A 14,265-nucleotide genomic window follows, 5' to 3' on the forward strand; every position below is an offset into this window, starting at 1 on the left:
CAGACTGTATGACGGAAGCATTTATATTTTACTCATGATCAGAGCTTCCGTTGCTCCAGACTGTATGATGGAAGCATTTATATTTGACTCATGATCAGAGCTTCCGTTGCTCCAGACTGTATGATGGAAGCATTTATATTTTACTCATGATCAGAGCTTCCGTTGCTCCAGACTGTACGACAGGAAGCATTTATATTTTTACTCATGATCAGAGCTTCCGTTGCTCCAGACTGTATGACGGAAGCATTTATATTTGACTCATGATCAGAGCTTCCGTTGCTCCAGACTGTACGACGGAAGCATTTATATTTTACTCGTGATCAGAGCTTCCGTTGCTCCAGACTGTATGACGGAAGGATTTATATTTTACTGCATGATCAGAGCTTCCGTTGCTCCAGACTGTATGACGGAAGCATTTATATTTGACTCATGATCAGAGCTTCCGTTGCTCCAGACTGTACGACGGAGCAGGTGAACAGTGCCTTGCTCATAGGCAGGTGAACAGTGCCTTGCTCATAGGCAGGTGAACAGTGCCTTGCTCATAGGTAGGTGAACAGTGCCTTGCTCATAGGTAGGTGAACAGTGCCTTGCTCATAGGTAGGTGAACAGTGCCTTGCTCATAGGCAGGTGAACAGTGCCTTGCTCATAGGCAGGTGAACAGTGCCTTGCTCATAGGTAGGTGAACAGTGCCTTGCTCATAGGTAGGTGAACAGTGCCTTGCTCATAGGCAGGTGAACAGTGCCTTGCTCATAGGCAGGTGAACAGTGCCTTGCTCATAAGTAGGTGAACAGTGCCTTGCTCATAGGCATAGGTAAACAGAGGCAGGTATAAAAACGTAAACAAACCTTCGTCTCCGACGGGAAGTGTCTCCGTTGAATCGCTCCGACATCGCTTGGTTCTGCCTGAAGCGGAACCCGTCTTACCTCCTCTCTGTCTCACCATGAAACCCCCGATGCCTGTCTCACACACACGCACACGCACACGCACACACACACACACACACACACACACACACGCACACGCACACGCACACGCACACGCACACGCACACGCACACGCACACGCACACACACACACACACAGTGTAACAGTGTTGTTTTTGGCAGCAAATTTCTATTTTAGTTTAGTCATAGTCTTTGGACTGAAACTTCATTTTAGTCACCTGGAAAGTCTTAGTGTTAGTCTAGTTTTAGTTGACTAAATGTCATAAGATTTTAGTCGACTAAATTTGCAATTGATTTAGTCGACTAAAATGTATTTTGGCGGGTCTTGATGCCGTCGTAATGAGTGTTTTTACACTTGCTGAAAATAGCCGATCTACAAGCTCACAAAGTGTTGCGTTGTGACGCATTGTGAGCTTGTAGATCAGCTATTTTCAGCATGCAACCAAGTGTAAAATGACTCATAGTGGATCTCTTGTCCACTAGTCCCTTCCTAACATTTTAGTCTAGTTTTTATTTGTCGACAAAATTGTCAGTATATTTAGTCTTAGTTTTAGTCATCATAGCTTAGTTTTCATTTAGTTTCCATTTGTTTTAGTCAGTGAAAAAAGTTAGTCGACGAACATTTTTCGTCTTAGTTTTAGTCGACGAAAACAACACTGCCGTGTAAGGGGTTAAAAGGGGGTGTGGTTAAATGGGGGCGTGGTTTATAAGTGTCAGAAAGGGGCGTGGCCTCACCGGGGCGGTAGGGCTTCCTCTTCCTCTTCTTGTTGCCGTCGGTAAGCTCCTCCTCCAGCCCCGCCCCCTTGGTGACATCATCGTCATGGTGGGCGGGGCCGCCTCTCTCTGGACTGGAGTCGGATTTCACCTCCTCCATCTGATCCATCTCACCTGGAGAGGTCAAAGGTCAAAGGTCACTGTCTGTCTGTCGAGCGCGCGCGAGCGTGTGTGTGTGTGTGTGTGTGTGTGTGTGTGTGTGTGCCAGTGTTGTTTTTGGCAGCAAATTTCTATTTTAGTTTAGTCGTAGTCTTTGGACTGAAACTTAATTTTAGTCACCTGGAATGTTTTAGTGTTAGTCTAGTTTTAGTCGACTAAATCTACAGGTGATTTAGTCGACTAAAATGTATTTTGGCGGGCCTTGATGCCGTCGCAATGACTGTTTTTACACTTGCTGAAAATAGCCGATCTACAAGATCACAACGCGTCGCAGCGCGACACGTTGTGAGCTTGTAGATCGGCTATTTTCGGCAACCAAGTGTAAAATGACTTATACTGGATCTCTTGTCCACTAGTCCTTTCCTAACATTTTAGTCTAGTTTTTATTTGTCGACGAAATTGTCAGTATATTTAGTCTTAGTTGTAGTCATCGTAGCTTAGTTTTCATTTCGTTTTTGTCAGTGAAGATAGGTGGTCGACGAACATTTTTCGTCTTAGTTTTAGTCGACGAAAACAACACTGCTGTGTGTGTGCGTGCATGCATGTGTGCGTGTGTACCTGTGGGCGTGTCTACAGTGGTCTGGAGCACAGAGACTGTGTTCTGGTTGATGATGCGCAACTTCAACTTGGGTTTGGACCTGTGAGAGAGAGAGACACACACACACACACACACACACACACACACACACACACACACACACACACACACACACACACACACACACACACACACACACACACACACACACACACACACACACACACACACACACAGAGGGAGAGGTTCATGAAATGCTATAATACCTTTAAAAGAGCACTGGTCTTTGTGCCGCTCATTACAATAATATGTTTCTATTAACCCATTCTGAACGGGAACCCATTTTGGCGTAAGCATCATGTTATGCTTTAGCTATTGAAAAATAGCAGATCTACAAGCTCATAGCGCGCCACCGAGTGGCGCGCTACGAGCTTGTAGGTCTGCCATTTTTGAAAAATCGAAGAACGACTGACATTTTTTTAGAATCTGATCTCAGGTCAGAATGGGTTCATCAGACCAGTGTGTGTCCAGTGGGAAACCTCGTATGAATCTGATCTCAGGTCAGAATGGTTTTAATGATGTCATCGGTGTTGTCATGGTTACCTGCGGTATCGTCGCGGCGACGTCAGAGGCTCCACCAGAGACTGGAGCTGACACAGGCCTGACTCTGTGAGACAGACGCCGTCCTGGGAGTACGTCTTTATCTCTGTGGAGTTGCAATCATATAACAAGTAAGACGGGAAGCGAACACAGCTCGTAAATGGCAGTAACAACAATTAGAATAAATGGCATACTTACATACATAATTACATACAAGTTTCTTGAAGTTATAAGTGTTTTTAAAGTTTTTTTTTTTAGTTAAGTTTTTTTGTGTTTTTAAGATTTTATTTTTAAGTTAAGTTTTTTGAAGTTAAGTGTTTTAAAAAAAATGTAAGTTACGTTTTTTTAAGATTTTATTTTTAAGTTAAGTGTTTAAAAAAAAAAAATCAAGTTTTTTCTTTTTCATTTTAAGTTAAGTTTTTTTTTAAGTTACGTTTTTTAAGTTAAGTTGTGTGTGTGTGTGTGTGTGTGTGTGTGTGTGTGTGTGTGAGTGCGTGCGTGTGTTTTGTGTGATACAGCTGCGCCCTCTGGTGGCGGGCGGGTGGTGTAACAGCGGGACAGACACACACACAGACAGACAGACAGACAGACAGACACGATCTGCAGGGTCTCATAGTTAGTGCTCACTGCGTTCGCAATTATACAAACATATATATAAATCATACATGGAGGGTTACTGCCATCTAACGGCTGTCTGGGAAGTGCACTGTAAAGGTGTATGCGCATGCGCCAAACTTGTTTTCGTCAGTGTGGAAAAGCTTCCGATGGAGATCAGACCTGGAATTGGTACGTACAGTAAATGTATATATATATATATATATATATATATATATATATATATATATAACGTTGTTCCAAATATCCCATCTAAATAGTCATACTATTCGATAGCATGCTGTGCTCATGATCAGTCTGTTCTTAATCCTACAGTTAAATTACCTACCTGCTGCAAACTACCGATGCTGAACTACGACAAAGAAATATAGACTAGTGTGTTTACTAGGCCAAAGCAAGGCGCTTATATTACACAGACTGGCACGTTGTATATTTTCCTTCTCCAGTTTATTCTCAGGGTTTATCTGCATGTGTATTTTGTGCATGAGTGAGTGCGTGAAAGGCATAAAAAAGTAAAAAGACACGTCATCTCTTTGTTTGGTTAAAATATATGATTAAATATATGATTAAATGTATGATTCATGCATCGTTTTCAACGAGGGGCGGCGCAAACAAGAGCTGTTTTAGGCAACACGACGACTGTTTTAAGGTATTGCACAGTGACAACTAAGGTCTCTGTAATGTTTATGTTGTACTATTACTACAAAACCATCTAAAATAAAAGGGATTTGAGATCATGAAAGCTGTTGCCCGAGTCCAGTGCATCTCTGCCTATACTTCCGGTCCAGGACTCGTCCCCATTATCAGTAGAAGAGGACTGAAGCCCCATTTAGTGAACAGAGTTTTGGTAACTCCGTCTTACTCTATGGCTCTGCTCTGACCACCAGTGTTGTTTTCGTCGACTAAAACTAGGACGAAAAATGTTCGTCGACTACCTTTTCCACTGAAGAAAACTAAATGGAAACTAAATTAAAACTATGCTATGGTGACTAAAACTAAGACTAAATATACTGACAATTTTGTCAACAAATAAAAACTAGACAAAAATGTTAGGAAGGGACTAGTGGACAACAGATCCAGTATAAGTATTTTTACACTTGGTTGCATGCTGAAAATAGCCGATCTACAAGATCACAACGCGTCGCAGCGTGACGCGTTGTGAGCTTGTAGATCGGCTTGTAGAGCTTGTAAAGCTTGTAGATCGGCTATTCAGCAAGTGTAACATAAGTCATTATGACGGCAACAAGGCCCGCAAAAATACATTTCAGTCGACTAAATCACGTGTAGATTTAGTCGACTAAAATCTTATGACTAACTAAACTAGACTAACACATTCCAGGTGACTAAAATGTGACTAAAACTAAGTGAAAACTATTCAGGAGACTATGACTAAAACTAAAATAGAAATTTGCTGCCAAAAACAACACTGCTGACCACTCAGCGATGGTACAGACAGGACCACTGACCACTCAGCGATGGTACAGACAGGACCACTGACTCCCCCCCAGGACCACTGACCACTCAGCCATGGCCCCTTGGCTTATTGTGTTAGATTGTATATATTTTCATACCTGTGCTTTGCATACTGCACACCTTCCTGCATACCTTTCCAGGTATGATGATGTCACCATGATGTCTCCACTAAATTATTAAATTATTTGTGTTATTAGTTTTGTTATTATTTACTCACCTGGTTCTTTTTTGGAGACAATCTGAGCCATGTAGGGTGGCCCTGCACACACACACACACACACACACACACAGTGTTAATGACAACAGTCCTGGTTGATGTGAATTACAATATGTAGCTGTGTGTGAGTGTGCGTGTGCGTGTGCGTGTGTGTGTGTGTGTGTGTGTGTGCGTGCGTGCGTGCGCGTGTGGGTGTGCGTGTGTGTGGTTACCATAGATACGGCAGTGTGCGCGACACATGGAACAGTCGAAGCCATCGTCGGCCGCGGTCTCCACGTCTTCATCACATGACAGACCCTCACAGGATGCATGGACCCACCTAGCACACACACACACACACACACACACACACACCGATAGTTACAATACCTGTCACACTGTTAAAACTACAAATCCAACAGGGCTTCATACCTGTCACACTGTTAAAACTACAAATCCCACAGGGCTTCATACCTGTCACACTGTTAAAACTACAAATCCCACAGGGCTTCATACCTGTCACACTGTTAAAACTACAAATCCCACAGGGCTTCATACCGGTCACACTGTTAAAACTACAAATCCCACAGGGCTTCATACCTGTCACACTGTTAAAACTACAAATCCCACAGGGCTTCACACCTGTCACACTGTTAAAACTACAAACCCCACAGGGCTTCATACCTGTCACACTGTTAAAACTACAAATCCCACAGGGCTTCATACCTGTCACACTGTTAAAACTACAAACCCCACAGGGCTTCATACCTGTCACACTGTTAAAACTACAAATCCCACAGGGCTTCACACCTGTCACACTGTTAAAACTACAAACCCCACAGGGCTTCATACCTGTCACACTGTTAAAACTACAAATCCCACAGGGTGTCATACCTGTCACACTGTTAAAACTACAAATCCCACAGGGCTTCATACCTGTCACACGGTTAAAACTACAAATCCCGCAGGGCTTCACACCTGTCACACTGTTAAAACTACAAATCCCACAGGGCTTCATACCTGTCACTGTTAAAACTACAAATCCCACAGGGCTTCATACCTGTCACACTGTTAAAACTACAAACCCCACAGGGCTTCATACCTGTCACATTGTTAAAACTACAAATCCCACAGGGCTTCATACCTGCCACACTGTTAAAACTACAAACCCCACAGAGCTCCATACGTGTCACTGTTAAAACTACAAATCCCACAGGGCTTCATACCCGTCACACTGTTAAAACTACAAATCCCAGAGGCCTTCATACCTGTCACACTGTTAAAACTACAAATCCCACAGGGCTTCATACATGTCACACTGTTAAAACTACAAATCCCAGAGGGCTTCATACCTGTCACCGTTAAAACTGCAAATCCCACAGGGCTTCATACCTGTCACACTGTTAAAACTACAAATCCCAGAGGGCTTCATACCTGTCACACTGGCGGCACTGCAGCATGAGGTCGTCATGACGATAGGTCATGTGACACAGAGGGCAGGAGGTCAGGCTGGCGCACGGAGAGCACAGCGTGTAGTTACACTGCCACTCTGACCTTTGACCTGGGGAGTTGGACCCGCACTGGACACACCACACACACCTGGAGACGCGCACGCACACACGCACACACACACACACACGTTAATGTTTAACCCATTCTGACCTGAGATCAGATTCATACGAGGTTTCCACTGGACACACACTGGTCTGATTAATGTTAAAATTGACCTCCACAATCCACAATCACATGGAAAGGAGGAGGTGTCATTCTAGTGTGTGTCGTTTACATTTATGACTAAGTAAAAGTATTAAATAAATCAATAGAGCACCGCAGTCTGACGTCAATATCGCTAGAGGGCGCTAAAGTCCATGGGTTAATGTACTTTTTATTTGCATTGTAATCCCCATAGGGGAGGATTTTAGATCGCCTCATATAAGAACTGTGATTGGAAAATAAACACCGTCCGCTTCACTCATATGGATATGAAGAATCAACTGACTGAGAGAAAACGCTAATGTTACTGCTGCTGATTTAGTTACATTTTCGCTATAGAAGCAGACTGTATCATACATGAGTGACTGGCTGTCGTAAACGATACAGAGACACCTACCCGACAATAACGACTAAATATGATAATATTTTGGTTGACTAAGGGCCGATTCATACTCCTATTTTACCGCTGTTTCAACGCTGTAGTGCCGAAATGATTTCGGCTCGTCAGAAATTTTCAGTAGCACCGAAGAGCCGACTTTAGCACGGTACCCGCCCCCCCGAACCTCAAATGACGTCAAATTGTAGGCTCTACAGCGCCGAACAGACTTTTATTCGGCTCTAAAATAGGAGTATGAATCGGCCCTTAATCTACAGGTGATTTAGTCGACTAAAATGTATTTAGCGCGACGCATTGTGAGCTTGTAGATCAGCTATTTTCAGCATGCAACCAAGAGTAAAATGACTTATACTGGATCTCTTGTCCACTAGTCCCTTCCTGACATTTTAGTCTAGTTTTTATTTGTTGACGAACGTTTTGTCATCATAGCTTAGTTTTGATTTAGTTTTCGTCAGTTAAAAAAAAAGGTAGTCGACGAACATTTTTTTTACTCGACTAAATCAACACTGCTCAGGACTCTGTGCATAGCAGCATCGGAGACATTTCATTGGACAAAGAAGTATAAAAAATAAAAATAAAATCCAATAGCACGCCGTGAAACGACACCGGGGACAATGATTGAAAGGCGAACCAGTGTTGTTTTTTGGCAGCAAATTTCTATTTTAGTTTTAGTCATAGTCTTTTAAATAGTTTTAATTTAGTTTTAGTCACATTTTAGTCACCTGGAATGTGATAGTGTTAGTCTAGTTTTAGTCGACTAAATGTCATACGATTTTAGTCGACTAAATCTACAGTTGATTTAGTCGACTAAAATGTGTTTTGACAGGCCTTGATGTCGTTGTAATGACAGATTTTACACTATGGTTGCGTGATAAAAATAGCAGATATACAATCTCGCAACGCGTCGCGCTTGTATATCTGCTATTTTCAGCATGCAACCCAGCATAAAACTGGATCTCTTGTCCACTAGTCCCTTCCTAACATTTTAGTCTAGTTTTTATTTGTTGACGAAATTGTCAGTATATTTTGTCTTATAGTTTTAGTCATCATAGATTCGTTTTTATTTAGTTTTTATTTGTTTTAGTCGGTGGAAAAAGGTAGTCGACGAACATTTTTCGTCTTAGTTTTAGCCGACGAAAACAACACTGGTGCATAGCAGCATCGGAGACATTTCATTGGACAAATAAGTAAAAAAACATCCAATAGCACGCCGCGAAACGACACCGGGGGACAATGATTGACAGGCTATTTGAAATATAGTTATTCATATTTCACATTTAATTTCATAATGTTTATAAAGATGTTTATGTCATAGTGTTATTATTTACAGTTTAAAAAGATTGATTTAGAATAGCCGTTTTTCTATTGCTATATAAATTTACGGGGTTTTGCTGGAACTGCATTTCCCATAATGCCTTCATGCTAGCGCCGGATATCCGGGTCTAGGAGCCGCTCTTTCTTCAGTTTAGGTTTGTTATTACATGTGAGTCAGATACGAGCTAGCCTGACCTAAGCAGAGACATTTCTGGCCTAGATGGGAGGGTCGCGCCTCAGAAATGCGCGCACCCTGATTGGATCTCATCGATCTGTCCGTCACCCCCGGCCCCTCCTCTCCCCCCTAGTGCAGCGCTACGTCACATAATTTAGAGCGACGCCCACCCGGAAGGGTTGACTCCCACTTTTAGACTGGTTCAGCCCACGGCTTTTTCCAGGCTTTCATCTTTCGCGCAGACGAAATGAAAGCCTGGGTATCGAGGCTAGATACGAGCTAACTAGCAGACTAGCCGAGAGAAACCTCTTATGCAAAGATTCATTCATAAATTGTAGGGCCGGGACTAATTGCGATTAATTTAGATTAATTAACTACAGAAAAATGAATCGCGATTAACTACAGATAAATTAATCGCACCTTTTTTTTCACCGCGGAACGTTTCTCACTGGGCGCTTTTCTATAGTACTGAAAACTGGAAATAATAAAAAGTCACCCCATTTTGTGTTGCCTAGAACTGGAGGTCTGACAAAAAACAGTAACAATATGAAGTAAGTACAGCTTTGTGATGTCACTGAGATGTACTTGTTACTGTTACTAAATTTTTTTCAGACCTCCAGTTCTAGGCAACACAGAATGGGGTGACTTTTTTATTATTATTTCCACAACAGGTATATTAATGACAGTAAAATGTTGAAAATGAGTGGTATCCTGTAGTCACTATTCGTTGATTCACTGGGATACCAAAAAAACATAAAAAAAAGGTTTCTCGCTGTTCTCGGGTTGAATATTGATATGCGATTAAAATGCGATTAATCTAGATTAATTAATCGCAAAGCCTCTGATTAATTAGATAAATTTTTTTAATCGAGTCCCAGCTCTAATAAATTGCCTTTTCTTGTAACGCTTTTTTGAGTGGTGCAACCACTCCTACATCCAGCAACGTCCGTGTACCTAGGTAGGTAGGTAGGTAGGTACCTGTATGTATGTTTGTATATGTGAGCACGAGTATGTTACTTATTTATACCAGTAGGGGGCACCAGAGATACAGAGAAGAAATTGGAACGATACAGAGAAGAAATTGGACGATACAAATTGGAATGATACAGAGAACCAATAGACGGGAGTTGCACCACTCGGTTCACACTGGTGTGATTTTTCCTTATATAAACTGGAAACGTGAAACTTCATCCACAACATCCTGTCAAGTCTTTTCGATCTAATAGCTATATTACAGGCGTTGAACGCACCATTTACACTTCCAGGCGCCCTTGGGCACGGTGTGAAGGGGCGGAGCCAGGCAGTAGGTGTGGTAGCTGATGTCACAGTCGTCGCAGAGCAGCAGGCGGCCCGGGTCGCTGGCCTCGCCGCACGCCTCGCACACCGTGCACTCCAGACAGCGCCACCCCTTGGTCAGGATGACCCGAGTGATCTGTTAACGTCAATAATGTGAACGGTTAAAATCCATTTATAGGCTCGACGTCGAAATTTGTATTTTTTTAAAGGTATATTCAGTGATTTCACTTAATTCAAATATCACTTATTTCTTTGTTTTGTTGTGATAATCCTCCCTACTATAGAGTGTGCTGACCATATATGGAGTTCCTCCCTGTCCCCAGTTAACCCCTGGGGGTCAAAAAACCTTAGGTTTCGTTTTTGGCTCTCTATCCTGATTGGATGAAAGGCTTTGGGTCCTAGCCAAAAACGAAACCTACGGTTTTTTGAGTGAAATCACTGAATATACCTTTAAATGTATTTTAAAATGTATTTTTTTTTAATGAAAAACCTCATGTTTCTGTATCAGTGGTGCTCAATATTTATAACCCCACAAATATATGAAATTGGCCGCCGACCCCAAATCTGGAAATGTGTTGTTTCAACACAGAAGCAAAGATTTTAGTTTAAAAACGTTCGCCCCGAAAGAATATATATATTCAAAGCTTTGCACCACACGTTCATGCTTTTTTCAAAAAAATAGCAGACCCTACAGGCTCGTAAGCCTGTAGATCTGCTTTTTTTTTTTTCAATAGCTAAATTATAAGATGATGTTTAAAACACCAAAAGGGGTACCCGCGCCCAGAATGGGTTATAATTACAGACTCCAGCACGTCAACTGAAATATGTGTGCGTGTGCGTGTGTGCGTGTGTGTGTGTGTGTGTGTGTGTGTGTGTGTGTGTGTGTGTGTGTGTGTGTGTGTGTGTGTGTGTGTGTGTGTGTGTGTGCGTGCGCGCGCATGTGTGTGTGTGTACGTACCTTCACACTGACACAGTAGGGGTGGTAACATTGACCGCACTGGGAACAGGCCAGCAGTCGACCCTCAGCTCCCTGCCCGAAGCTCCCACACACCACGCACATGTCCTGTGTGCAAACATATGTTAATTAGACCTCGTTAGATATGTTAATGACCTCATTATTAAACTCCCACACACCACACACATGTCCTGTGTGCAGAAATATGTTAATTAGACCTCGTTAAATATGTTAATGAACTCATTAAACACCCGCACACCACTCACATGTCCTGTGTGCAAATATATGTTAATTACCTCGTTAGATATGTTAATGAACTCATTATTAAACTCCCACACACCACACACATGTCCTGTGTGCAAATATATGTTAATTAACCTCGTTAGATATGTTAATGAACTCATTATTAAACGCCCACACTGTCTGTGGAGATACAGACGCCCCCGAGCCGAAGGCGGCGTCTACAGACAGACAGACAGACAGACAGACAGACAGGTACCTGTCTCAGGGTGTAGTGGTCTGAGGTGGTGAACAGCACCACGGTGTTGTGCATGGAGTTCTCCTCCTCATCCTTGGACTGCACGCACTGCTCCACACTGACCTGTAGGGGGAGACAGAGACACACCGGCTCGGTCACAGTGATTACTTAAGCGTTATTATGTTATACTATTAAACAAATAGCAGACCTACAAGCTGTCTGCTATTTTTGAAAGATCGAAGAACGACTGACATCTTTATAATCTGATCTCAGGTCAGAATCGGTTAATCAGACCAGTGTGTGTCCAGTGGAAACCTCGTATGAATCTGATCTCAGGTCAGAATGGGTTAAATGCAATTACATTTTTTACAGAGCTTTAATATAAATCCTTTCTATTGTGTTGAATCGCCATCAAATCGCATTGTATCACATCGTATCACATCGTATCACATCGATTGCGTGCGTGCGTGCGTGCGTGCGTGCGTGCGTGCGTGCGTGCGTGCGTGCGTGCGTGCGTGCGTGCGTGCGTGCTCTCACCCCCGGTGACAGACACATGCTGTCCTGCATCTTCAGTCGGCTCCGCCCCCTGCCACCGCGACCACCAATCCCTGCTCCTCTGGCCCGCCTCCTTCCTGGAAACCCCGACCCTCTGCCCTATAGGATGAGAGCACAGCAGTGATGTCATCGGTGTGTGTGCGCCCCATTCCATCGCATCCTCTCTCTCTCTCATTTGACACAAAGACACAGTTACAATCATGACATGAGCAAAAAAACATAATATCAATGGAATGAAGTAAATATAGCAGGTTAACCCATTCTGACCTGAGATCAGATTCTAAAAATGTCTATTACATCCTGACAGTTTCATTATGAACCCATTCTGACCTGAGATCATATTCTAAAAGTGTCTTAGATTTTTCAAAAATAGCAGACCTACAAGCTCGTATCGAGCCACTCGCGATATGAGCTTGTAGATCTGCTATTTTTAAATAGCTAAAACACGACATGATGCCAACACCAAAATGGGTTCCCGCCCAGAATGTGGTTATCAAAGACAATGTCCTGCTGGTTGTGACAGGAACTGCAGCCAAAACGAAAAGGGACATTTTGTCGTTTCGATAGTGTGACTTCCAATGGACCCTTACAGGTCTGTAACTCTGAGAGTGTAACACACTCATTTTGTATCGACCCTTTACACGAGAACACACAATTTATGAAAACGCAACGCTGCGCAACACGGCTCCGTCTTTTTTGGCAAATCTAGAACTTCCTGTTTGAGAGCTAGCAAATGTAAGACATCCGGTTGGTTTCAGAATAAGTGTCGTTAATTAAAATAATAATGATTACATTACAGTATTAGTATTATTATCACATTACAGTTATTATAAAGACACACATTATGTTTCTGTGTAAATATAAGTAATTAAATAACATAATGTGTGTCTTATAGCATCATTTAAATGCTTAATTTTGTAGTTTTAATGTGTAAAATGTAACTTTTTTTTCAATACTCTAGACTCTAGAGTATTGGAAAAAAAGTTACAAAATAAGAGTACCCTCTAGAGTCTAGAGGGTACTCTTATTTTGAAGAGATGGTCTTCAATTCGCTAGCTTAGATTTGACAAAAAAAAACAGTGCCTCGCAACACTGCTCTGGGCTGACAGACAGGCAGCCCAGAGCATGCAGGCAAAGCGCGCCATGTAACGGGATGGTTATATATTTAATAATACATTAGGCTACATAAACGTGGCAGCCGCCTATCACAAGGCTTTTTATTTACATCATGGTTTTACATTCACCGTCGCTGATGAGCAGCGCTTTGTAGGCGAGGAGGGAGGCCTGTTCAGGAACTCCATTATATCATATATACAAGGGCTGTCAAAGTCAACGCACTATTTAACTAGTTAACCTCACAATCCTTTTAACGGCACAATTTTTTTTAACGCGCGATTAATGCACTGTGAAGTTTGACAGAATGGTTGAGAGATGCATGGCAATTTTACACTGAAGAGTTGAATAATTGTTAAACAGCTGCATTACTTAAGTTAATTTAAGACTACACAATTAGAAAACTTAGAAAACATGTCATTTTGATCAACATGGCCTGTTATCTCTCGTAATGGTACCATTGGCCAACATCAATACAGTTCTTTAGTTTGGGTCTGGAAGGCTAAATGTCATCAAATGGTGGTCCGTGGCTCAAATGCAGAATAAATAATGGCCCTTGATATGAAAAATCTTGAAAACCACTGATTTAAGGTATATTTAGAACGGATAAAAAATATGCGATTAATTTGCGATTAATCACAGTTAACTATGGACAATCATGCGATTAATCAGATTAAATATTTTAATTGATTGACAGCCCTAGTCATAAGTTTTGCGGATTCACCGTTTTGCCCGTTTACACGGAGAAGGGATAAAACGGCGTTCTCGAAGATTTCCACTCTGGGAGGTGGTTTCACTTTGTTGCGTTTTCAACCTCCTGAGAACACCGCTCTCGTCTAAACGGACCACAGCAAACGATACTTTATTTTGACCGTTTTCCTATGAACACCGTCCTCGTCTAAAGACCGCCTGTAACACAAGGAACCAAATGGACCCGTTCCATGTGGACCCTTGGGGGTCCATGTGGACC

The 14,265-nt window shown here is 42.3% G+C and overlaps 1 protein-coding gene across 1 annotated transcript in view; it reads right to left on the reverse strand.

Moving 5' to 3' along the window:
- The window catches only part of LOC310867508 (uncharacterized protein), a 131,103-nt gene that overhangs the window by 82,424 nt on the left and 34,414 nt on the right, over positions 1–14,265 (reverse strand). The window contains 11 exon segments of the mRNA XM_083777622.1: positions 846–956; positions 1,680–1,832; positions 2,436–2,515; positions 3,019–3,121; positions 5,321–5,362; positions 5,533–5,639; positions 6,734–6,898; positions 10,149–10,330; positions 11,153–11,257; positions 11,649–11,750; positions 12,165–12,281. Coding sequence (XP_083633748.1) covers positions 846–956; positions 1,680–1,832; positions 2,436–2,515; positions 3,019–3,121; positions 5,321–5,362; positions 5,533–5,639; positions 6,734–6,898; positions 10,149–10,330; positions 11,153–11,257; positions 11,649–11,750; positions 12,165–12,281 — 1,267 coding nt within the window.

Source organism: Protomyctophum parallelum, assembly GCF_964188405.1.
Source record: "Protomyctophum parallelum genome assembly, chromosome: 12".
Taxonomy (NCBI): Eukaryota; Metazoa; Chordata; class Actinopteri; order Myctophiformes; family Myctophidae; genus Protomyctophum; species Protomyctophum parallelum.